The following is a 26,510-nucleotide window of genomic DNA, read 5'->3' as shown; positions in this document are numbered from 1 at the left end:
AGCACCTTATCTGTGTTCATTATGTAGACATGTATAACCTCTGATGGGGGGCTCTGCCCACCTCCCTATATGCAATGCAGGCCATTCAGACCAAAGCTAGACAAATGCTTGTCGCATCCATTGGAAGTCAATATTTTCCAGATTTTGCGCATAACCGTACAACATTTTTGGCAACCTCCAACCATATAATTTTCATTCTGCTCATTTATTTAGTAAATCTAACCCATAAGAAGTACTGAATAAAGAAGAAGATTGTACTGGATGAAGAAGCCATTGATGGGACCTGAGGAAGTGGCCTTTAATCATATCAGGGGCTGCCTTCATACCTTAATGTTATTTTCTAAGATTAAGAATCCCAAGACCTTTTGGATAGTCTAGTCAGACGGAGCACGTCAAATATTATGTGTAAGTGGTTTAAATGTATTTTACTAATATATTGGTCATAGTTGTGACCAGGGGCGCACCTGCCATGAGGCGAGTTGAGATTCTCGCCTCAGGCGGCACGCCTCCTGCTAGACTAGGGGGCGGCGGCGGGCTCCTGCCCGCTAGCATGGGTTCCAGCTGGCACATCTTACCGGCCCCCAACCGCCCCGGACAATACCGCCGCCCATCATATTCACCCGGCGGCGGCCGGCTCCTGTGGCGGCGCGCAGGGCGACACTTCCCCCAGCGGCCCGCCTATCACAACCAAACACCCGGCACAGGTAACAGCGCGTGGGCCGACACTTCCCCCAGCGGCCCGCCCATCCATTCAACACGCGCGCTTCCTGCACAGGTACCAGCGCGCCGGCCGACACTTCCGCCCCACAGCCCGCCTATCACATCTCACCGCCCGGCACAGGTACCAGTTCCTGCCCCAGCCAAATGTCCGCGCTGGTCGTCGCCACCCCCTTCCCTGACTCCGGCCCCCACGCCCCCAGCTCCGACATCCACGTTCCCCCCTCCCCCACCCTGGTTGCGATTCTCATGTCCCTGGCAACCCTCCCCCCAGCCCCCCGAGGACAAGGCAGCAAGAAAAGAAGAAGAGTGAAGGTAACTTCTATGTATGTATATATAGGTGTGTGTGCGAATGTATGCATAGATGTCTCTGTGTGTGTTGGTATGTGTGTAATATATATATATATTCTGTATATGTGTGTGTGTATATTTGCTGTATATACTGTTTATATATGTGTATGTATGTGTGTACATTCAGCGTGCCACCATGTAAAATATACTATATGGCACCACACTGTATGTATTATATGGTATATGGCGGCACGCTGTATGTATTATATGGTATATGGCGGCACAGTGTATGTATTATATGGTATATGGGGCCACGCTGTATGTATTATATGGTATATGGCGGCACACTGTATGTATTATATGGTATATGGCGGCACGCTGTATGTATTATATGGTATATGGCGGCACAGTGTATGTATTATATGGTATATGGCGGCAAGCTGTATGTATAATATGGTATATGGCGGCACGCTGTATGTATTATATGGTATATGGCGGCACGCTGTATGTATTATATGGTATATGGCGGCACAGTGTATGTATTATATGGTATATGGCGGCACAGTGTATGTATTATATGGTATATGGCGGCACGCTGTATGTATTATATGGTATATGGCGGCACAGTGTATGTATTATATGGTATATGGCGGCACGCTGTATGTATTATATGGTATATGGCAGCACGCTGTATGTATTATATGGTATATGGCGGCACAGTGTATGTATTATATGGTATATGGCGGCACAGTGTATGTATTATATGGTATATGGTGGCACGCTGTATGTATTATATGGTATATGGTGGCACGCTGTATGTATTATATGGTATATGGCGGCACACTGTATGTATTATATGGTATATGCCGACACAGTGTATGTATTATATGGTATATGGCGGCACGCTGTATGTATTATATGGTATATGGCGGCATGCTGTATGTATTATATGGTATATGGGGGCACGCTGTATGTATTATATGGTATATGGAGGCACACTGTATGTATTATATGGTATATGGCGGCACGCTGTATGTATTATATGGTATATGGCGGCACGCTGTATGTATTATATGGTATATGGTGGCACGCTGTATGTATTATATGGTATATGGAGGCACCCTGTATGTATTATATGGTATATAGCGGCACGCTGAATGTATTATATGGTATATGGCGGCACAGTGTATGTATTATATGGTATATGGGGGCATGCTATATGTATTATATGGTATATGACGACACAGTGTATGTATTATATGGTATATGGCTGCACAGTGTATGTATTATATGGTATATGGCGGCACAATGTATGTATTATATGGTATATGGCGGCACGCTGTATGTATTATATGGTATATGGCGGCACGCTGTATGTAGTATATGGTATATGGCGGCACGCTGTATGTATTATATGGTATATGGGGGCACACTGTATGTATTATATGGTATATGGAGGCACGCTGTATGTATTATATGGTATATGGCGGCACGCTGTATGTATTATATGGTATATGGGGGCACACTGTATGTATTATATGGTATATAGTGGCACAGTGTATGTATTATATGGTATATGGCGGCACACTGTATGTATTATAAGGTATATGGGGGCACGCTGTATGTATTATATGGTATATGGCGGCACGCTGTATGTATTATATGGTATATAGGGGCACGCTGTATGTATTATATGGTATATGGCGGCACGCTGTATGTATTATATGGTATATGGCGGCACGCTGCATGTATTATATGGTATATAGTGGCACAGTGTATGTATTATATGGTATATGGCGGCACACTGTATGTATTATATGGTATATAGTGGCACAGTGTATGTATTATATGGTATATGGCGGCACACTGTATGTATTATAAGGTATATGGGGGCACGCTGTATGTATTATATGGTATATGGCGGCACGCTGTATGTATTATATGGTATATAGTGGCACAGTGTATGTATTATATGGTATATGGCGGCACACTGTATGTATTATAAGGTATATGGGGGCACGCTGTATGTATTATATGGTATATGGCGGCACGCTGTATGTATTATATGGTATATAGTGGCACAGTGTATGTATTATATGGTATATGGTAGCACACTGTATGTATTATAAGGTATATGGGGGCACGCTGTATGTATTATATGGTATATGGCGGCACGCTGTATGTATTGTATGGTATATGGCAGCACGCTGTATGTCTTATATGGTATATGTCAGCACGCTGTATGTATTATATGGCGGCACGCTGTATGTATTATATGGTATATGGCGGCACGCTGTATGTATTATATGGTATATGGCAGCACGCTCTAGGTATTATATGGCATATGGGGGCACGCTGTATGTATTATATGGTATATAGCGGCACGCTGAATGTATTATATGGTATATGGAGGCACACTGTATGTATTATATGGTATATGGGGGCACGCTGTATGCATTATATGGTATATGGCTGCACGCTGTATGTATTATATGGTATATGGTAGCACACTGTATGTATTATATGGTATATAGTGGCACGCTGTATGTATTATATGGTATGTGGCAGTACGCTGTATGTATTATATGGTATATAGTGGCACGCTGTATGTATTATGTGGTATGTGGCAGCACGCTGTATTGATTTTATATTATATGGCGGATTGTTGTATGTATTTTGTGCTTTGTAGTAGCTCGCTGTGTTTATTATATAGTACACGGCGGGATGCTCTATGTATTTAGCATTGCTTTATTTTCACATTAAACCAATATGATTGGGTCTGGTCCTGACACTCCTTGATATATTACATATATGGGGCCGGGGGGGGGGGGCGTCTTTCTATAGTTCGCCTCAGGCAGCAGAAAGGCTATGTGCACCCCTGGTTGTGACACACGGTGGTTGCTGCCAGCTGCTGGCATAAATCAAAACACTATGATATCTTGAGGCTTGGAGGTATTAACCCATCTGAGTCTAGTTACAGTAGAAGGCTATAATCTAATAAAATGAATCATTGAATCATCTACTTGTTTCATAAGCTGAAGTGTTTCTGATGCAAAACTGTCATTTAATCAAGCAAGGACCTGTAAACAATGCAAAACACTAGCTGCTTGTTACTGATCGCATGCATTTCAAAGGAAAGGTCTATGCCAGTGATGGCAAACCTTTTAGAGACCGAGTGCCCAAACTACAACCAAGACCCGCTTATTTATCGCAAAGTGCCCACACAGAAATTTAATTAGTGATTTATACTCCCTTCTCTGTCACAGTTCTCATTGATACCAGCACCTGAGGACACCAATAAATCATAAAATAGTCCCAGGTAGAGCTGTCACTTTAAAATAGCTCTGTGCACAGCAAGTCCTGGGCTGTCTGGGACTGCAGGAAGATACCTGGAGTCATCTCTGGTGATGGCCTGAGTGCCCACAGAAAGGGCTCCGAGTGCCACCTCTGGCACCAGTGCCATAGGTTAGCCATCACTGGTCTATGCAATCGGGCCGATTCCCACCAATGTCAATATGCAGCATGGAGGGGTCCTGGTAACACCCCCCCAGAGCCCTTTGGGCTCATGAGCTTATTTCTTAAAGCTGATTTTACAAGTAAGAAGCAAACATAAGAAAATTACTACAGTCACAATGGCTGGATGTATGACCAAGTCTTACTGGTTTATCATACTTGATTTTGATGGTAGATTTCCTTTATTTCTGCGCCATTCTGCGCATGTTTTGATAGTCTTCACTGAATCACCCCTTGTAATCAGGATTTACAACTTTACAAAAATATAAAATTAAGAATTAGAACCAGGACATCTGCCAGCATTGTAAATGCCATTCTTTACTCGATCGTTGCATTTCCTTGTAGAGCACCATGGAAACAATCCTTTGTATACAAATAGTCAGCAAATGTTCAGTCTCCCTGCAGCACCAGCACAGGTGAAAGTAAGAATTACACATTGCCCTAAGAAATTGTGAGAAGCATCGTAATGTTCATGAGTCCTCCTGAGAAAGAGATGCTTTTTATAATAGCCCTTTCCTCCTTTAACCTGTTAGAACTACTATTGTTAGATGAGAAGGTTATGATTCATAGCCCTATATCCAGTACACTGCTGATACTTGGCATTGTGCAGGGTAGGCTTAGGATTTTGCATGGCTGCATTTTATGACCTAGTTCTTGTACAGCTACAACCTAAAATAAATGTTGGTACTTGACGGTTATGTTCATTTTGTAGCCTCCCCATTGTCCAATCTTCTGTGGCACGGAATGGTATGAATGTCCATGTTATGGTGGGTTTAGAGATACAGAAGAAGTGTTCAGTTTTTTTTCTGTTAATGATACATGTGTAATTGCAAATCCCTCCAGTTTTGCACTGCAAAATTTGCATATTTTCTGCTTGTTAATTGCTCCGCCTTAAAGGTGTTCTACAAATTATAGAAGTTATCCCCTTATCCACTAGCCATAGTTTTATACGGTCACATAGTTTTTGTAGCCAAAATCAGGAGTGGATTAAAAAAAAATAGAAGAGGTGCATCACCTGTCCTTCATAGTACAAACTTGCACACAAAAAGCCAGCCTCAGAATGTTTAAATCTATAACTATGTAGTTTTATTTATAACCAAACGCCAAGGATGACGGCAATATCCGATCACCAATGATCTCTGAAAAATAATTGTTGCTCATCATTCTGGAAAAAGTTAGGTAGCGTTCACACATTGTAGTTAGAACTGCATCTTAATCAGTTTTTAGGTAGTTTTAACGAAGGAAATGGGATCCTCCAGCACAACAAATCCTCCATAAAATCTCAAATTATTCTTCACATAGCAAGGTAAAAATATCGCTCATAGTCAGACTAATATGTTTCGAGTGAATGGTGTGAATCATAACTGGTGTGGGACTTAGCTTGTCTTGAGGTAGTTTTACGTGCCGTTACTTAATTATACAGGTGAAAGAAATGAATTGAACAGGAGACATTGATTTTGGGGAAACTCTATCAGTAAATGTGATGAACCTTTTTAGTTCATGCCTACAATGTGTGAACGCAGCCTTATGGCAGCATCGCTTAAATATGCATAGTTTGATCTAACCAAACATCCGCCTTCGGGCACAGCGTCCTTTTAGACAGTTGAAATTATATGGGTGCAACATCCCCCATTGGGGTCTAGCCTTTTCTTGTGGCCTGGAGGCAGCTGGGGCCTTTGAATACCAGAGTGGCTGGCTAATGCGGCCTTGGGCACGCTGTGGTCACGGGGACCAGAGGGCTGACCTACAGCCTGGCCAGACCCCAGCAGGTGGTGTGTGCAAGAAATATGGAGGGAGAAGCTTATGCAATGGTTTCTCCCGGGGGCAACCCCTGAGGTGTCTGTAGGATGAATTTCTGGGTGATGGATGGGGAAGCCTGTGGTGGTAAGCAGCCTGGATCCAGGGATTAGACGGAGGCAACGTTGTGCAAATCAACTTGCAGTTTGCAGTTCTTTATTCAACAGCAGGCAACGGCCAAACTATAACAGCAGGTTCAGCAAGCTGGAAGAGTCATGGAGAGCTGGTCCACAGAAAGGTTACACGCAGCCTAGTTGTAGTTTCAAGCTGGGATAAGCGACAGGGAGCGGAGTCCAGTGGTGGATCTCAGCTCTGGGGCTTAAGTCTCCTGACTTGCCCTTGGTATCGGGCAATGGCCTTAGGTACTACTGCTTCCTGGTATTAAGACTGACATTTGCTGCTCACTTCTCTACTCACTGGAGCTGAAATGTGCTCCAAGATGGAGTCTCTCAATCTGACTAGACTGACCCACATGCTCCTGCGCACCAGGGGTTTATATACTCCCTTGGTCAGGTGGTAGCACTCTTCAATCAGCTTCCACCTTGGTTTACAAGAATATTATTGGACACTGCCATTTGGTATTGTTAACTCTTGCCTTACCAGGCAGTGGCTACATCTGCAATCACTGAGTTCTCCAATACTTAGAGTCCTCTTAGAAAGGCGATCAGTCTCCCTAACAGCTCCTGGCAAGAGAGCTATTCGCAACTACCAACTTGCCTATGGGTTGGCAGGGTTGTTGCATGGATATGGTTTACAATAATGCACAGAGCCATATTTTGCAAAAAAAACCCAGCATAACATATTAGCACAATCACTTTATGCCATCTGTCTAGTATGGTGACAGAAGTGTTATGATTTGGGCTGGTTTTACAGCTAGAAGACCTGGGTACTTTGCAGTTATTGAGCTGACCATCAGTTTCTCTCAGAGATGCACCTACCATGAAGGCAGACCGTAAAGCTGCTATAAGCTCTGTGGAGGAGGCCCCATGCTGATATTCCTCTTGCTTCCAGATGTTACTTGCCAAATTTTCATATAGCTTCCACTAGGGAAGTCAAAGCAATAGAGTTTTATTGTAGTTGTATTAATTCTGATGTGTTGTGTTATCACTCCGAAGCTTAAAAATGACATTTATCTAAGCATTTATACAAGGTTTTTGCATTTCTGAGAGCCCGCTGTACAGTGAACTGAGTAGATTGCTTCCTTGCCCTGTATAACTATCACTCAATGGTGCAATGTTATTCTAAACTAAATACTGTAATATTTCTTTTCTGTATCCAGAAGTACAGCAATAAAGGGAGAGAGCTTGGCATTGTCATATCCTCTGTCATGCTCCTGGCATTTGGCAGATCATCCCCTGCTGTCTTTTAAGGCAGGAAATGCTTTACATAACAAAGTGCTTTACATAACCTAATAACAATACATAATTAAATGCTACAAGATCATGCGGACTTGTCCAAATGAATTTGCATTGTATCATCTATCCGAACATGCAAAACATTTTTATTTTACTATCAAATAAGCTTTTGTGCCAGTCCATATTGAAGTGCTTAGTACTCCGATGTCTAACCACTTAATGTGATTTATGTGATTAGATTTCATTTCCAAAATAAAATTGTCATAAATTACCAACAAAATTCTTTCACCCAGTGCCAAGATTTAATTCCCTGCCAAAGCCCTGTATCTAAATACCCTGGCCAAGATTTGGCAGACTTACTTGCTGACATCCCTATTGGCACCCAGGAACCCTTTTCTTATCCTAAATTATCAACTCTGGTCTGTTTTTTACCATTGTAATTATTCAAGCATCAGTTCTAATCTACTAGTATACGGTATAGGTAGGGGATAGAGGGACAGATGGAGAATAGGTAGAGTATAAAGTGATAGATGGGAAATGCAGTAGGTAGGCGATGGAGGGACATTGGGCATAAGTAGGTGATGGAGGGATAAAATGCTTTGGAGTGGTGCAATGTTGTATGCGCATGCAGGGCTCGGCTGTATCCTGTAGTCAAATGCAGTTAAAATGCGCAGATGCGGATCTTGAAACGGGGCACAAGATCTGCATTCTTATGTCTTAAATTGTGGTAAAGATAATTATTTTCCTAAATGTTAATGGAAAACATTAAAGGGGTTGTCCGAGAGTTGTGAAAAAAAACTAAAGGTGGCCGGAGGGGGCTGCTTAAAAAAAATAAAGATCCACTTACCTCCCTGTGTCCTCCGGTGTCCCACGCTGCTGTCACTCCGGTCAGGGCATCATGTAAACAAACATGGCCGCCAGAGCAGTGCTGGATTCAGCTTCCGGCCAGACCAGACAGCCTTCCGGCACCCATACACAATGCTGTGAATAGGGACAGATAGGCGTGGCCGGCCACGGCCGGACGGTAGCTAAATCCAGCACTGCTCCGTTGGCCATGTTTGTTTACATGGCGCCCGGAGCGACAGAAGCGCGGGACACCCGGAGGGCGCCGGAAGGTAAGTAGATCTTTATTTTTTTAAGCAGTCCCCTCCGGCCACCTTTTATTTATTTTTTTTCACAACTCTCGGACAACCCCTTTAAAATTTAGACCTTTAACCTTGAGCCAACCCTTTCCTACCTTATCACTGTTCACTTTGAATAGGGGTGTGGGAGGTGGCCCAGAGCAGCTTTCTGACATCTGAAAATATCTGATTTGCTACATTAGCACTTATAAACCTTAGGACCCTTGTAGTGGATATTAGAGAAATCAAAGACATTCTATCTTTTCTATGTACTGAATAAACCTGGCAGCCCAGTTGTTGGAAATGTGTCCCCTTATCTGTATGAAGAACTGATAAACTGTGCAGTGATTTTTCTACTATTCCCGTTACATCCAGGCTGATGGCGCTGATATGTTGCAAGGCCGCTGGACAAGCTCTAGATGTACACACCCGTCCAAGATAAATATACTACTGTATTTACATGCTAGAACTTTACTTACAAAAGTGTCAAAATACTGAAAATGTTAAGATTTTTGCCAAACCTCTCCCAAACTTGTTAGACTCTGATGACTAAAAGGGAATTTGTCATGTAAAAATTGACCTATTGTTCTATGCAATATTTTATGCATTACTTATTTACTTTAACTATTTATTATTCATAGATTGTAGTTTTCACTATAGCCAATGACCCTAGTTTTACTGTCATTACAGGTTACAGGAAGGATTACAATAAAAGGTTATGATGGTATATATCCTGTTTTCCTTGAAAATAAGACAACCCCCTACCCCCCCCCTCCCCCCCAAAAAAAGACATATCCATCTTAGAAATATAAGGCCTCCCCTGAAAATAAGACCTAGCGGCGATCATTGCTACAGCTCCACCCACACCATGCATTAGTATTAGTAGATAATTTAGGTACTGCAAGAGGTTGGGACATGGGTGAAAAATTAATGGGATAAAATCACTGACTGTTGCGGTGCAAATGTGCTATGAGCAGCTGCCTGGACAAGAAGTGGCCATTGAAGGAAAGTGTTAAATATGAAACATTGGAACCAAGGATTCTAATAGAAATGGAGTCATAAGAAATTCGGCATCAAATTCTGAGTTTGGAAAGTTATTGAGATGTTGGAGAAGTAGTTGATGGTCTTTAAATTGTTGCTTTTTGTTCATAAATATTGGAATTGTTAAATGTACCATAGATTGTTATATATGGAATTTAAGTCTCATGTCTCTATTCAGATGGTTATGCTGTGATGACATGACTACAGTATATTAATGTTGATTATTTTTTGTTCAACAATAAATGTGAACTCTTGGTCATGGTAAAATAAGACATCCCCCTAGTGTCTCTTTAGGAGCAAAAATGAATACAAGACACTTTCTTATTTTCAGGGAAACACGGTAGCTAACACAGGACCATATTAAAAACCATAATGGTGCTGGACAGCTCAACTGTTAAAGTGAACCTGTCACCAAGAATGTCAGTTTTAAATTGTTCCAAAAGCTTATACTATGCTGATTTTTAAAATGGTTTCAGAACGTTATCACCTACCAGGCTCCCTGCCAGCAGCGTGTGGGGAGTCCCCGGGAGGGGGATTTGGAAGCTGCAGGAGCCTGTGTCTTACTCTCCTTGATGCATTCATCCTCTCCTTCTCACTGCTGGAACAGTTCAGTGCCTTTTATAGTTTATATGATACAGGGAGCCAGGGGCGTAACTACAGGGATAGCAGCTGCTATTGGTTCCGCAGTATTTGGGGCCCCGGCATCTGGGGTATTGACTGTGTATTAGGTGTGAATATGTGTGTATATGCTGTATTTGTGTATATACTCTGTATATGGAATTGTATTTGCTGTTTGTGTATGAATATGTCATGTGTATATGCTAAATGTCTGTGTATATGATCCATGGATTGATATGTGTATCTATGTTACTCGTGTGAGTAAACAAACATGTATAATTTTTAAGGGTTAAGGGGGGTCCCATTCAGTCTGCTATGGAGCCCAGTCTCTCCTAGTTACGCCCCTGCAGGGGGTCCCTTCTTCCCTGCTGTTATCAGGATTACAGTTGAGTCCCTGCTTCCCCACTAAACAGAAGTCTGCCGACAATAGACAACTTTGAAAAGAAGCAGCAGAAATGCATCTGCCCCAACGAGTCCGCAACTGTGTCCAGGTGACTGCTGTAAACTATAAAAATTTGGGAAGATGGCTGCTCCTATAATCTATGATACATTTAGGCATGAGTTTGGTGTAACAATTTCACTAGTGATAAGGAAAAAGATAAAAAATAATTATTAATCACCATTTAGTTATTAATTATGTGTTAATAATACGTATAGAATTGGGCATAAATGTTAGTCTGCTACAGGCCTGTGTGGATATTATTTAGCATCATATTTCATGTCTTCCTTCCCTGCTGCCAAAACTTTATCTTCTCTGGTGACAAAAAACAACTATGGTAAGTAGTTATTAGTAGGGAAAAGGTGTAAGGCCGGCAGGATAACTGTATACATTATGTGTATGTTGGAAGGACTGTCCCTTTCCTGGCTGCTGACACCTGAGCACTATGTGTGTGTCTAAGACGCCAGCAGTGTTATGTCTGGGGTGTAGGTAATTCCTAATCCCCGGCTCTAATCCTCCGCCTGTCTCTCGCTCACGCTGTCAGGTGCCTTGCATGTTGACGTCTCTTCTCCTTACATAATGGAGTTTGCACCTGTCAACATACTTTGTCATCACAGAGCAAAACAACCTATGAATTGTATGGGCATTGTCATGACAGCATGTTTTATGAATATTTTATTGAATTTGATATATTCAGGGGTTTCTATGGCTTAGAATATTTCCATTTTATATTTTTAGAGAATAATAGGAAAATAGGAGTTAAATGTGTTTTCTGGTCCTTAACTTCCAATGTGTAGAGACTCTGCACTCAATGAAGTGTGAGTGTACAACTTTTTTTAGCCCAAAGGCTATATTGTCATACCACTCAACTTCATAGTCTTAGTGTACTGCCACAAAACAGCACAAAATACCATCCCAAAAAATTATTATCCCACTAGCAGCACCAAACCAGATTCTTCTTGTGAATCAGCACCTCTTTGACCTCTCATACAACCAGCATCCAGACCCAGAGCAGAGCAGTCCACAGGTTGAGATCCCCTCCTTTAAAGAGAACCTATCAGCAGATATTGACCTAATAAACCACTAACAGCATGTTGTTAATCAATTTAACACCTTCCAGATTATGTTGCATTCATAGCCCACACGATACAGGAACGCAGGGACGGACTGGCACACAGAGCAGGAACAGGACCACAGGAACACAGCAGACACGGGAAACACAGGAATACTCAAGACACAGGAGGGCTTTCACTTCACTGGAAAATGGCTAAAGATCTGGCGAGACAGGAAGGGAGGTGCCAGATTATAAAGCGCTGAATTAACCAGCACCAAAAGCGATGACGCTGGCCCTTTAAATCGTAAAGAGTCATCACGTGTGCGCCCTAGTCGGATCCGGAGCAGCAGCGTGGAGAGGTAAGTCCGGGCCTAGGACCGGAGCAACGGGGACCATGCCACAGAGGGGCACGGGTGTGCCCACGTTCCGTGACATGGATCGCAGGGTCACCCGTAACACATCCCTGTGTCCAGAAGCTCCAGAAGTCTAAAGAGTGATATTGGTGACAGCAGAGGGCCAATTTCAGGGGAGGAATGCTAGACTTAAAGGGGTATTCTCGTCTGGGCATTCACATTTAGTTTCATTAATCTGCCATATGTAAACATTTCTTCAATTAGATGTTATTTAAAAAAATGTCCCTGTGTGAAGATAATTTTTCATAAATGTAGTCATATGGTCCCTTAGAATCCAGGAGGTCAGACAGGGCTCAATAGCGGATCTCTGGCCACCACTGCCAAAATGTGAGGTGGACGTATCCGAGGAAGCCATCTTGTTTCTAAGGGACAACATGACTACATGTATGAGAAATTATCTTCACACAGGAACATTTTTTAAAATAACATCCAATTGAAGAAATGTTTACGTGTGGCAGATGAATTAAATTAAATGTAAATGCCCAGATGGGAATACTCCTTTAAGCTTTACAACCAATTTATATCTTCCATTAGAGTTTCTGGATGATGTCACCAAGCATGAAAGAAACATAATAGGGAAGGATGTAACATACTGGTAGTGGTTTATTAGGTCAATTTCTGCTGAAAGATTCCCGCCTGTACCCCGCTTGTACTCCTGTACTCCACATCTGAAAGATTGATTCTGGACTAAATAAGACTGCTGCCCGGCGAGGAGCTTTTTACTTCCAGACGGTTAACAACCATGATTGGTTTCACATGATGATGAAAATAGTCAGTGCCGCTCGGAGACAAGCAATTTTAACCATTATATCAAAAGGTTGGAAACTAAGCTTTTTTCCAGATGAACACAGATGCTGCTGGGTAATCCCTTTGGGAAGAATATGCTTAACTTTCACTCTTCCCCTTACAACAAATTAGTGTGCCTTCCACCCTCTTTTCATTTTATCCATATGCAAGAAAGCCATTAATAAAGTAATCCCTATACAATGCAAAATAGACAAAGAAGACCAAGTCATAGGTGACACTCCCAAGACATTGAAAACATTTGTCACGTAAGGATTTTTCTTGTCTTTGTGCATTTTCCGTGATGGGAACGAAGAGATTCCCATCAATTTATCTAGAAAAGTTAATAACTCGTCTGTTCTGTTGCAATGAAAACAAGGAAGAGTTTTTTTTTTTGTTGTTACTATTGCTGTAGCGTCATGAATCATGTGGCATTACATATAATCACTGCAGCAAATCCTAATAAAATGTGTTGGGTATTCGTACAATTGCCGGTCCGGTGTGTGACCCATATTTTATGAGATCCAGACAGTGATATTCTTGGCACACCCTAAACATGTCTGGGGAACTATGTCTCCTTTTCCTACGAATCTAATATTAAAACAACCTCAATATATCAACGCAATAAAAAAAGATTTTGTCATCCCAGTTAATTCTCAGACAATAACACAACTGTTATAAAAGGACAACCATAGAATTGGGATTAATTTTCTGGACTATTGTCAATGATTAATTATCAACTTAATTTATTAAGATTTCAGTGATTTTAATATTTGAAGAGAATTTTAAAAGCAAAGATAACTCGGGGACATGGAAACAATGGCAAGAAGATGGTTATTACGATTTAAAAGAAAAATATCACTTGCTGTAGATTGTGACACAATAAATTTTTTTGCAAGATTAGTTGGACTTTGTCAATATCATAGACTTAGATTCAGGAAGGAAGATGGGTCATGCTGGACCACTCTCTGACATCTCTCTGCCCTCCAGAACCTGAGTGAATTTTAGCTGCCACCACTCATCATCATATACACTCAATGAGTTCACTGTACTCAAATGGCCTCCACAGTCACCAGATCTCAATCCAATAGAGCATCTTTGGGATGTGGTGGAATGGGAGATTCGCATCATGGATGTGCAGCCGACAAATCTGTGGCAACTGTGTGATGCCATCATGTCAATATGGACCAAAATCTCTAGGGAATGCTTCCAGCACCTTGTTGAATCTATGCCACGAAGAATTGAGGCAGTTCTGAAGGCAAAAGGGGGTCCAACCCGTTACTAGCATGGTGTACCTAATAAAGTGGCCAGCGAGTGTATAAGGCTGAAGAGACATCTTCCATAGAATATGCCCAAATACTGTATTACACTAACTATTAAATCAATTTATGTAATGTCTCTTATGAGTTATGGAATTGTTATTGCACAAGAAGGTTCTTATTAAATTTTAATATAAAAAAATTAAGTGCAAAAATAACAACTGTTTGGTAAAATAAAAGGTGTTAAAAAAAAATGTATAAAATCACATAATGTAGCCAAGGTGCCTGGGGTAGCAGAAATACACAATCTATCTGCGAGAAATTCCCAAAGAACGACCATTTCTATCTGAAAGCTTCTATTTAAGTATGAGTCCAGCTTCCCCAATGTCCCACTGCCTGTGATGACATATATGAGGCTCAGTATATGGTCATTTCCCTTTGACTCTGGGTTTACGACCCCCCCTGTATGCCTCAGAATCTTTATATGATGATCTCCGGCCTTTCGGGCATCCTAAAACTTGGTCTAATTTCCATCTTTTCCCTCATAATGTCCCGCATGCATTCATACTAATCATGATGATATTTTGGAAGTTATTTAATAGCTCCCGGGTGCTGGGGTGTCATGCAGTGGCATTTGACACAATAACAACATACATATAAATTTTTTACCAAACTAAAGACCTAACTACCAACTTATTCTCATTAGGGTTGGGTTTGCAACCTTGGGCATATGAATGTTGCTCCCATAAACAACTGTATTCTGTAATTAATAATCTTTTATTTGGAACTGATTTCCCTCTGCAGTCTATATTCATGTATTGAAAGCTATCTGAATTTTGTTGTCAGATATATCATGTTTTTCTCACAGAGGATTGTCTAAACTGGGTAATGGTATTGTACAATTTCAGCTGTAAGAAGGATTGTATGTGTAGGGGGTTTTCAGCCTCGGGATGTACAGTATACAGGACTATGTAATGACTGCGGAGTTCAGTTCTTGAAAATGGGGAGGAATTCATACTCAAAGTTGATGATCTGAACAACGTTTTATTATGCAAGGTCTATGTTTTATTTACATTAAACCGGAAAAGCCCTTGAAGTGGAGCCAATTCTAGAACGGTTATTCACATGGCAGCCCTTGTGCCATAATTCAGAATTTCACTGGCTTGTTTATTGCATTGCCTCCTCTACCCACTTCTAACAACAGGCCACAGTCATATAGTGCCCGAGGGCAATAAGCTTAGCGAATGGCTGTGCACATGATCAGAGGCTGGAATAGATAATGTTTGTTCTCAATGTTTCACTACAAAGGAAGCTTCTGTGCAAGAAAATGTTGTCATTTAGTAATGGGGTATGCACTGTGCAGTTCTGTCCAAACTGGAAAATTTACTTTTAAGTCCCTAACATATTAACTTCTTCCTGGTCTATGCTCAGTGACAACACTACTAATCTCATTCATAGGAGCAACAAGTGCATTCATCATGATGTAATTATCTTTTCTCTCTCAGTAAAGGGCCTTTCTGGATTTTTTTTTTTCATCCATGCTTACGGTAGGCCATCAATATCGGATCAATGGGGGCCACTGCAGCCCCTGCACTGACCAGCTGATCACACTGCTTTCTGATGCAGCTTGGTCATTACTTTCATATTTACAATTGATTAGTTATGTAGTAAAACCAACAACACGGAACTTGTGCCTTATGCCTTCACATTCTGCTGATGATCTGTTTGTACAGGGTTTGGTTCATATAAATTGGACCTGTATAGTTAAAAATGTAGATTAAAAAGGTTAGATATATGATATATGGTAATGAGGGATAAACTTAAAAAGAAGATTCAGAATAATGTATTTATTATGAAATAATGTTCTTATGCAAAAGCAATGTTCAGCTGTTTTACTGTACAAGAACGATGATGGCACTACTTATTAATCACAAGGAAAAAGGGTACAGTCCACGTGCTTAGGAGTATATGGGTTCCATACATACGGAGGTATACATCTTCAGTGGTGCTCTAATCCTCTAGTTGAAAGAGAAAGGTCCAATATACAAGAAGTGCGAAAGTGGAAAATAAGGATGGCACTCACCAAGTTGTTGATGTGGCTAAAATTCTTCTTTTATTGCATCAAGTATTAATACTCACAAACATAAGGTGCAAGGGAGGGAGTGGGAGCTGAATGCCCAGAAGAGGGCGACGGGCGACGGTGAGTGCCATCCTTATTTTCCACTTTCGCACTTCTTGTTCAGCTGTTTTATACAGACTCTCAAGATGTTATTATTAAGTCAGAATGATGGAGAAATACAATGTAACCAAACTCATACCACACATACAGTAGTACTAGTCAGGATTTAAAGATGTTTTAAGAAGATGTAAAGTTTGGGTCTCACAGATTACTTGTCCATGAAATGAAGGCACCCAAAACCTGGTTACCTATAATCTGCCTTTCTCAAGAAGAATTGCATGAAAATATGGAGACATGGAGACATGACAATCTCTGAACTGCTCTTTTTCTCACTACACTGCAGAGTTTTAGTGCTCAACAACAGATACAAGTCGTATAAATGTCTGTGTTAGGCTAAATTAACACTATCGTTCCTTCCCTCCGTTAAAAAAAGTTTGTCATCCATTATGGTCAGTTTTGTCATGGATTCGTTATCAATTTGTTTTTTTTTTTGTTTTTTTCAAATGGAGCAAAAGTACTGCAGCCTCCCTAATTTTTTCCTTACAACGGATCCCTGCCTAAATGGATCATAACGGAGGTTATAAAATTGATAAAATACATTGATATCAATGGGTTTTTAAGCGATATGTTAAAACTCAGTTAAACCCCCATTAAATGTTTTATTTTTTACTTTTCCGACGGAGGGATAGAAGCAACGGTAGTGTGAAATGAGCCTTATTAGTCTAGTTAGATTGTCTATCAGACCTCATTGTATTAGTAATTAATGCTGAAATGGAGGTAATTGCAATGGGTTCACTTACTTTTTCATGTAACTATATTAACTGTAGATAATCGTGATCTACACCTCCCCTTATGATTCCCAACTCAGACATGAAAGACAGTGAAACATACTGCTGATGAGGACGACGCATATCCCTAGATTGGTGCGAACATGATAAATAATGGACTTCCATAGCTTTATTCCCCTATTTCCCACCAACTACTTCCCAAGGTTATCTAATTAGTGGTGTAACAGGTACACATCCTTCCAGTACACCTTGGGGGTCATTTATCTTTTTTCCCTCCTCCTTGGGCTCTTTTTGTTCTCAGCTTTTTGTCAAATGCAGGGTTATATTTTAGACTTTTTTTAGGCAAAATTTTTGGGCAATAATCTATGTCCTGTTAAGTCGGGCTCAAACATCCGGAGCAGGAGAAATACAAAGACAAATTAGGTGCAAGCCAGGATTACTGCAAAACCTCAAACCCCAGCGCACTGTTTCACCATGTATTTTACCAAAAAGATATATCTGTTTAGTCCCTGCTGTTAAAATTTATTTAATCTTGCTAAATCTTCTTTGACATTGAAGATCGATGTACAATGTCCTGGGGTGAATTGTGTAACATTACATGTGATCTACACACTGCTTCACGTCTCCAACCCTTCATTAAATGACATCTAGTGATGGTAGATGCACCCTACTAAGAAGTTCCTGAATGATTTTCCTCAGGTCTTTTTATTATTACTCTACATGCTGTGATTGCGGCAATACAGAATTATGGAAATTATGCTAATTAATCTAGTCCGCTTTGGCTATCTCACTGGAGAGCCTTGTCTTTTAATTTATTCACTCCCCTGTCCACAGTGCATAGAGCAGTTGATGGCTGGAACTTGTATAGGAACGGGGGGGTGGGGGGAATACATTGAAAGAGGAGGAGCATAACCCCAGATTAATTAGCATATTATTTATAACTCTATATTGCTGCAATCGCGGGTTATTGGGTTATAATTAAAGTAACTTCTTAGTAGGACACGTCTACCGTTAGTAAAACTGATGGTAGATGTCCTTTAATCTTTATTTTTAGTCTCTTGTCAGATACCACCAGGTTTCCCCTGTATATTTATTTTGGTCAGTAATCCATGCACTGATTAGAAAGGTCTAACATTTGGCTTTTTTGTGTTTACAGCTTCATGGCTACTTCACATGACTTTGTAACACTATGTATAATATTGGATGAAGAAATAGCTTTCATTTTATATTAATAAATGCCCCAAATTTCTAGGATTACAAGAGTGAAATTCCCCTGTTTTCCTGTAATGAGTCATCAGTAGGACTGCAGACTCCACCCTAATGCTAATGTGACCTTGTTACCCACTGGGTAAAATGAAACCAGATTTCAATGCGGATGTAAAGAAGGCATCAGCATGTGGGCGAAACTGTGTTCCTGATGTGGATAAACTTGATTTGTCCCATATTCCCCACCCTTTTGGATGCTGACTGTCACAGCCTAATTACCGTAAATATGATGAGTGATGATTGGTTTCATGTAGTGATCTTGTGCAGTAAGCTCTGTGGTTGGACCCCTACAAAACAGAATGTTATTATTTATACCTGATGTGGGCACAACACCTACCCTTACACGCTTCCATCCAGAGGATAGAAAAAAATATATGCAATTTTATGTGGGGATGTAAGTGACAACTTGAAATATGTTGAATTTTTTTTTTTTTTTTGCCACCTTTTTCTTCCTCCTTTACTGTTATCTGTTTGTTCTTCCTGACTTTAATGTGCTTTTAGTTTCACCTGAATGTGACTTGCATAGTTGAGGAGCTATCTGTTTACTTTGATCTTAGAAAATGTGGTGGTTTCACTACATCGCTCTGCTAAAAAAAGAAAAACCAATTTTCACTAGAAAGAATTTTTTGGTGGTGTTTTTTCTCATAACTATATCTGGCCTCTGCATTAACAATACAGAATGCTATTTAAAGAGGAAATGTTTAGGGCCTCAGGTCAGGTTCCCATTATCTCTTGTGATCTTGGAACGTTACAATGGTATATACAATACACTCTTTCAGAAACGACTTTTAGAAAAAATAATTACTAGATTCATCCAGCAAGGAAAGAGTAGCAGATGTTACTTTACCTACCGCTGGCAATACTCCGTGCTTTACTCTGCGTAAAAAAAGTATATCATGTGTTTCTTTATATGTGATGGTAACTTTTCACTGTGTCAATATTAGGACTTCTGCTGTGAGAATACAGGTGCCAATTTGCCTGTTCTGATTTACTATGGCATGGGGCAGCAACAGCCGTGCTGGCCCACTCCCCTGCTAGCTGTGCCCCCTTACTTAAATGATAATTCTTTATTTATATAGTGCACACAGATTACGCAGTATTACACAGTTTGCCAAAGCAGTCCCTGTCCCAATTGGGCTCACAATCTAAGCGGAGGAAACCCACGCAAACACAGAGAAAACATACAAACTCTTTGCTTGAACCCAAGTCCCCAGTGCTGCAAGGCTGTAATACTAACCACTAAGCCACTGTCCTGCTCCTCCATTTCCCCTTGGTGGAAAGGAGATAATCACAATTTCCAGCAAACCACCAGCAATTGAGATTATTATTTCAGAGCTGCTACGACAAAAGGAAGGTTGTGTCTTTAACAGTCTAGATGTCTTGTGATACCTTGTGGCTGGCATCACAAATAATTGTTTAGCTGTAGGTTTAGACCTAATGAAACTATGGGATATGAACATTGAGTCAGATGTAATATTACGTAAAAGGTTCATTTTAAGGCCCCATTCACATGCCCATAATTGTAACCGTGATCTGGCCACACAAATCCAGGATCTGGTCAGGGCGGGTACATGGCTGGTGAATGCGGCCCAACTGTGGTCTATTTCATTATATTTTACTTGGACTTTGTTGATTTTCTTACCCACCTACTGATAAATGTGTTGAATGCCATTGAGCATTGCCCGAGAGCCTGACGGTTGTAGCTTTACTGGTTGTTACATTGTGCAACAGAACTTCCCACCTACCCCTGTGTGAGATGTCAGCAGGCAGTGGAAGGGGGAGTACTGAAGGATCAAGGGGAGGAGGGAGTGTAACAGCCTATGAAGCCAGAGCATAAAGGGACCTATGTGAATGCCCCCAGAGCCCTTCTGGCTCATTAGCATAATTGTATTATTATAGTTGATTTTGGAAGGAAGGAGGCCATGGATAACAAATATAAGAAGATTACCACAGTCACAGTGTCTGGATCTATGAATGTGTTCCCGGTTTTTATGCTTGATTTTGATGGCAGATTTCCTGTAATATCTTATAGTTACATAGTTTATATGGTTGAAAAAGACACTTGTCCATCAAGTTATAATCTTGTAATATTTATTACAATTTTGTTTTGTGCCTTTTTTTCATTACTGTTAGTGGCCAGTTTTCTGTATGATAAGAAAATATTATAATGCATTTCAGCTGTAAGTAAGGGTGTACATACTATAGACAATTAATTTGGCCAAAATGGGATACTTGGATATACTGCCTAAACCTAAGAATGGGTAAACTGTGACCATCTCTGCAGAACTTCCCCCTCCTGGAGAACTACTTTGTAGGAAATCACATGGAAATTGGCCCAAGAGTAATAGGGAGGGTGGGGAGGGGAAACACTCTTTCAGACCCTTCTGTCCTGGTTTGCAAAAACATCTTTCCTTTGAGCAGGTCCACCATCAAAAATCTAATTTGCCCATAGCGGAAAATAAGTAGGGCCTCTGCCTTCTTCCTTATACCTATCAACCTCCATCTTTAACTGTACATTGGGTATTGGGAACAGAGCAACAATACAGACCTTTACTATACAGCCAGTCCCCGGGTTACGTACAAGATAGGTTTTGTAGGTTTGTTCTTAAGTTGAATTTGTATGTAAGTCGGAACTGTATATTTTATAATTGTAACCCTAGCCAGAATTTTTTTGGTGTCTGTGACAACTGGATTTTAAAAATGTTGGGTTGTCATAAGAACCAGAAGTAACAACAAAGCTCAATAACAGACACCTGTGATAACTATTACATCTGTTTATTGTAGCCTAGGGCAAAAGTACAGTAAATTACCAACATCCAGAGGTCCGTTTGTAACTAGGAGTCATCTGTAAGTCGGGTGTTCTTAAGTAGGGGACCACCTGTACTGTATCTAGGTTTAGCGCGTTTGCTGATACAAATAAGTACATCCTTTTTGTCTCATTGAAGGACTGCCATTCCAGGCAAGGAAATCGTAGATTGCAGTAGAAATCAAACTAAGGTTGCAAATCGCTAAAGAAATGTATTGCAGTAGGAAATAGAATTCTGTCTTTGTCTGGATTTCTTTTTTCTGTTTACATTCCTTACTGTCCGAGATTATTCCTGATGTCTTATGGCGGCTTCTCTATTGAGACTACAAAGCCAAAGAGTTCTGGAAAGGTCAACGCTTTATCTTTTAGTGCAATTACCGGTGAAGACGTGTAAATTAGTGTAGATTTTGCTAATCCCATCAAGTGGCTTAAAGATTTTCGAAACCAACTTGAGCAAGAGAGAAAATCCTACAAAGATGCTCATGCATGTCCTCAGGGCAATGTCAATAGAAGAGAATAAAAGACAACAGAGTGTAATAACGGGAAATGAAATCTAGAGATGGTTACAGTGCGGACACCCATCCAATGTAGTCTCTTTGTTTGGGGTCTTATAATCACAAGTTACAGATGGAAACAATGTGGAAAGGTCTCTGTCGCTAAAACACAACGGACTGAACAAACCGTGTCAATTATCTGGCCCAGCACGGTGACTGAAAATACCAAAATGTTAGGTGCACAGAGTTTACACCCCGGACACTGTGAGATAAAAGGAGACTGAATGTATGTGCTTGTTTCTACAGGAAGGATGCCGGTGCCTCTGAAGAACCTCCAGCAGTTGGCCCTGTATTTTGGTGTAGTGTCAGGAGGAGGATGTGCCATGATGTATTATTTGATTCAGAGTAAGTGGAATGCACAGCTTATGGTATATGGTTCCCTTCCTTTCTCACATACTCCACATTTTTACATTGTCTGCTTATGGAAAGACACATTGAGCAATTCAAAGTTCCAAACCTTGTTTCCTTCCGGGAAGCTGCTGAATGATCCGTGATAATATATAACAGACTGATTTATGTACAGATTGTTATTAGGCTGCACCTCAGTTTATATTATTTACCCCATCAGGTGTCTCCTATTCTTGCATGTTTGTCACATATTGTGTTATTGTCACAGAGATTTCATCCTGTACATAGCGACCCCTTGTAAACACGCAAACTGTCTGACATATTACTACATTTATTTACGGAGCATACCACACTAGCTATGGATGTTCATCCAGTATGTAGCTGCTCTTTTAAGAAAGGACCTGTTGTTGTGTAATGAAAAGTTACATAATCTTTCAATATACTTTCGGTATCAATTCCTCACAGTTTTCTATATCTCTGCTTGCTGTCCTTCAACGGGAAGCTTCTTTGTTTATTTCCAGTGGATGAAAACCACATTATGTCACACAGGTGCTCGTTATATATTGCAGTTCTGATCAATTTCTGTGATGGTTATAACGGCTTGTGCACCTGTGTGACATAACATGACCAGGGACCGGTTTTTATCCCGAAAAAGTGGACAAACCTTTTAAGTGTTATCTCCCCCTGCATGGCAACTATCAAATCGTTGCACAAGAATTTTTGAACATATCTCTGATTTCTTTGAGGTTACCACCATAATCAAGCATGATAAACCAGGGACACTTGTTCATAGATCCACTGGATGTGTGTAGCAATGTTGAGCCCTTGGATGGCGCTGGGACGACCCAATGTAGTAATTTTTCACGATATTTTAATATTATAAAATTAACAACAGTAGTAAATAAAAAAGTCTATAAAAATAACAATAAAGGTTCCGAACAACACATTTCACGCTCGGGCCGAGCACTTCTTCCGTGTTGTTCGGAACCTTTATTGTTATTTTTATAGACTTATAAAATTAACAACACAGTAGTAAATAAATAATTTTAAAATATCAAGAAAAATTACTACATTGGGTCGTCCCAGCGCTATCCAAACGCTCAACATTGCTACACACATCCAGTGGATACTTGCCTACAAGATAGATACCTGTCACCCCGGAGAAAGGATCGTATCTTGAGAGCGTGGCAGCACAGGAACGCCGTTACCATATCACACTTGCATCACAGAGTTGTTCCTGCCAGCACAACTCCGCCAGGTGAACGGTTATATTTCTATTTACTATCATACTATTGTCAAAGGGTATTACACCATAGAAGCGCCGCTGTTTTCTTCTCCCACATTTCCAGACTGTTCATAGATCCAGTCACTTCTTATGTGTTATCCATGTGCTTCCTTTTAAAATCAACTTTTAAAATTATGCTAATGAACCCCTCAGTGATGTCTTTTGACAGGTTGTTGGAATCAACAGGACATGTCTCGCCCTCCCTCTGATCTCTCCCTCCTCCCTCCATAACATGTGGGTGGTTTAGTGTCCCAAATTGTCCTTACAGGTTTACTTTAAGATCCATTATTGTTTGTAATATTTAATACTATATCTCATCATTTTAGAGTCATTTGCTCAGAAAGAATATTACTTGGATGCACTGGAAAAACTTGAGTCCCAATCTAATGTTTTAGAGATGTTAGGAGCACCACCACTTAAGGTCCACAATCTCCGACTGACGGACAGATACAACCGCGTTGACAAGACAACAGCCCAGGTAGGTTCTATATAGTATCCACGCTGACTGCATGAGCAACATTTTGTTGATCTTTTTTTATTTTCTATTAAAAAAGTGTTTTGTTTTTTTTTTTATTTGAAAGGCAATAGTTCTGGTTGTACCACTGCCCCCCCCCCCCCACTTTGCACAGTTAAAAAAAAAACTGCTCTGGTCTTACTATAGGTCAGGTTTTATGCTTTGCATGTGGCTGAAATGTGGCCTATCCAGTGCAATGTACAGTAGTGTCAATCTTAAATCCCTCTTGGACTTGACTGGACGTATCCATTGTAAGGTATAGTGAATATCAGCCTGGCACATTGCAAGGATATAACCAGCTGTCAAAAGCTAATTGTCCACTTTGCATTGAAGCATACATCAATTAAAATAATTGGTTTTGGAATAGCCAGTGCGGTGTAATGTGTGCGACCAGTCACCCACATGCCAGTGTAGGGTGAAAGCATTCAGACCATTGCATAGCTCAGGCCAAGTGTTGGAATGTTCTGAAGATGTAGGACTGTAGCTGGTTACTTTAGGACATTCCTGTGATGTTGTAATGTGCGATGATGAGTCGCCTTAGGCACATGTACTCATCTCCAGACTTCCTTATAGTATTAGCTGATGACATACATTAAGAATTTGAGAATTTTTTGGTTTGTACATCTATGCTTCATGTGCTTCCAGATCAAGATACCAGTGTCAGGAAGCACAATGGGCGGGCATCTCTATAGCACAGCCGTCAAAGACCAGTTCAGCCGGAGGTGGGTATTTCTAGTGTTCATTGTCACTACTATTACCTTGTTTTTTCAACCATTCATTTTCAATATTTACCTCCCCTCAGGTGGAACCTACAAGATGTCCTTTTAAAACTGAATAACGGTGAAGACGTCTCGATTTACCACTCTGACGACTCCACTACTGAGGGAGAAGACAAGTAGTCGTGTTTCTTATTAAGTTGGAGCTAATTTTTTTTATTTTTTATTTTATTAAATTCTCTGAAATTGTGTCATATTTTTACCAGTGTCAAGAAATTAAAGAATAAACAGTAAGAAAAGAAATGGGGAAGATTATGAAAAAGGTTTAACAAAAATAATTTAAAAATCACAGATCACATGACCCTCCATCTGCAGCCATTTTATGGACATGAATGTCTGAATGTCACTTCACATATCAAGAAAGCAGTGCAGAACTATTAATAGATGTGTATTGGTAAATTACCTAATATCCTGCCCCCTCCCATCCCCCCACCCCCAGCTACCACCGGGCTGTGAGTAAACCTTCCTGCAGACCAGCCATCTCCATCTACCTTCCAGCCTGCTTAATCTACTGCTACTGTTTGGCCGTTGCCTGCTGTTTGAAGTTGAATAAAGAACTGGAAGTTGATTTACACAACATGCCTCCGTTTAGTCCCTGGATCAGGCTGTTCACCATCCAGGGACACCCATATACGCCTCAGGGTTGGCCCCAGGGAGGAACCATTGCATCAGCCTCTCCCTCCATATTTCTTGCACACACACACCACCTGCTGGAGACCTCCCAGGCTGTAGGCCTGTCCTCCGGTCTCAATACCAAGCACTGTGACCACAGCGTGCCCCAGCTGTCTACAACCACTGAAGAAAGGCTAGGCCCCGGTGGGGGATGTTGCAAAATCTCCTCTAAAGTCATGAGAAAATGAGCATAGTAGAATCATATTTGCCTCCGGTCCACAGGATGGCAGCTCCCGGCTGCCTTAGACATTGCATGTGGGCACAATGTGGTGAGCACATTTGTCTCACAGCACCGTGTCTGAGCTGGCACTCAACTTTCCTATGGACACTCACCCCCTCCTCCAACCGGCTTGTGGCAGCTGCTGATGTGTGCATGAGACCTAAGGCCGGTGGCACACGTGGCGTTTTGGGGCTGTTTTTAAGCAGTCCGTTTTTGGAAAATGCATCCATTTTTGACCCGTTTTAATTAAGATAATTGGTGAAACCGGTCAAAAACAGATGCATTTTCAAAAATCGCATGCCATGTGACTGCTTAAAAACGGCCCAAAAACAGGTTCAAAATGCTACGTGTGCCACCGGCCTAAAATGAGATGCAGCCAGGCTCAGAGGCTGGAGGGGGTCATTAATGTAGATGTTTAGATCTTGTGTTGTATAGCCCCTTTCAGATTAAAGAAGAGAGTTGTAATTTTTAAACATCATCAGGCTTCCTGCTCTGATCCACAAACCAGACACCAATGAAAATGCAAGTTGCAGACAAAGATTCTTATTCCCCCCCCCCCTTTTTTTTTTTTTTTTAACTTCTGTATCTCCGGTTCTGTAAATCGCAGAACAACAAACATGATGCAGGGCTGCATGATTTCAGATGCATATGTATTGGGTATTAAAGTATTTAGAACCATGACATCATATTACAGAAGAGAA

General features: G+C 40.9%; 1 protein-coding gene across 5 annotated transcripts in view; it reads left to right on the top strand.

The window, feature by feature from the left end:
• Positions 1–25,485, top strand: part of COA1 (cytochrome c oxidase assembly factor 1) — a 58,379-nt gene extending 32,894 nt beyond the window's left edge. For 4 of the 5 annotated variants that reach the window (XM_072153353.1, XM_072153349.1, XM_072153351.1 and 1 more), the window contains 4 exons: positions 22,241–22,339; positions 23,954–24,105; positions 24,787–24,863; positions 24,944–25,485. In XM_072153353.1, the coding sequence (XP_072009454.1) occupies positions 22,246–22,339; positions 23,954–24,105; positions 24,787–24,863; positions 24,944–25,040 (420 nt within the window). In that variant the 5' untranslated portion in view covers positions 22,241–22,245 and the 3' untranslated portion in view covers positions 25,041–25,485. Of the gene's footprint in view, positions 1–213; positions 406–22,240; positions 22,340–23,953; positions 24,106–24,786; positions 24,864–24,943 lie in introns of all 5 variants that reach the window. The other variant, XM_072153350.1, reaches the window with a different exon arrangement.
• Positions 25,486–26,510: the final 1,025 nt, after the last annotated feature.

The sequence above is a fragment of the Engystomops pustulosus genome, chromosome 5, assembly GCF_040894005.1.
Source record: "Engystomops pustulosus chromosome 5, aEngPut4.maternal, whole genome shotgun sequence".
Taxonomy (NCBI): Eukaryota; Metazoa; Chordata; class Amphibia; order Anura; family Leptodactylidae; genus Engystomops; species Engystomops pustulosus.
The sequence above is the reverse complement of the archived record's forward strand: the minus strand, read 5'-3'. Positions and strand labels throughout refer to the sequence as shown.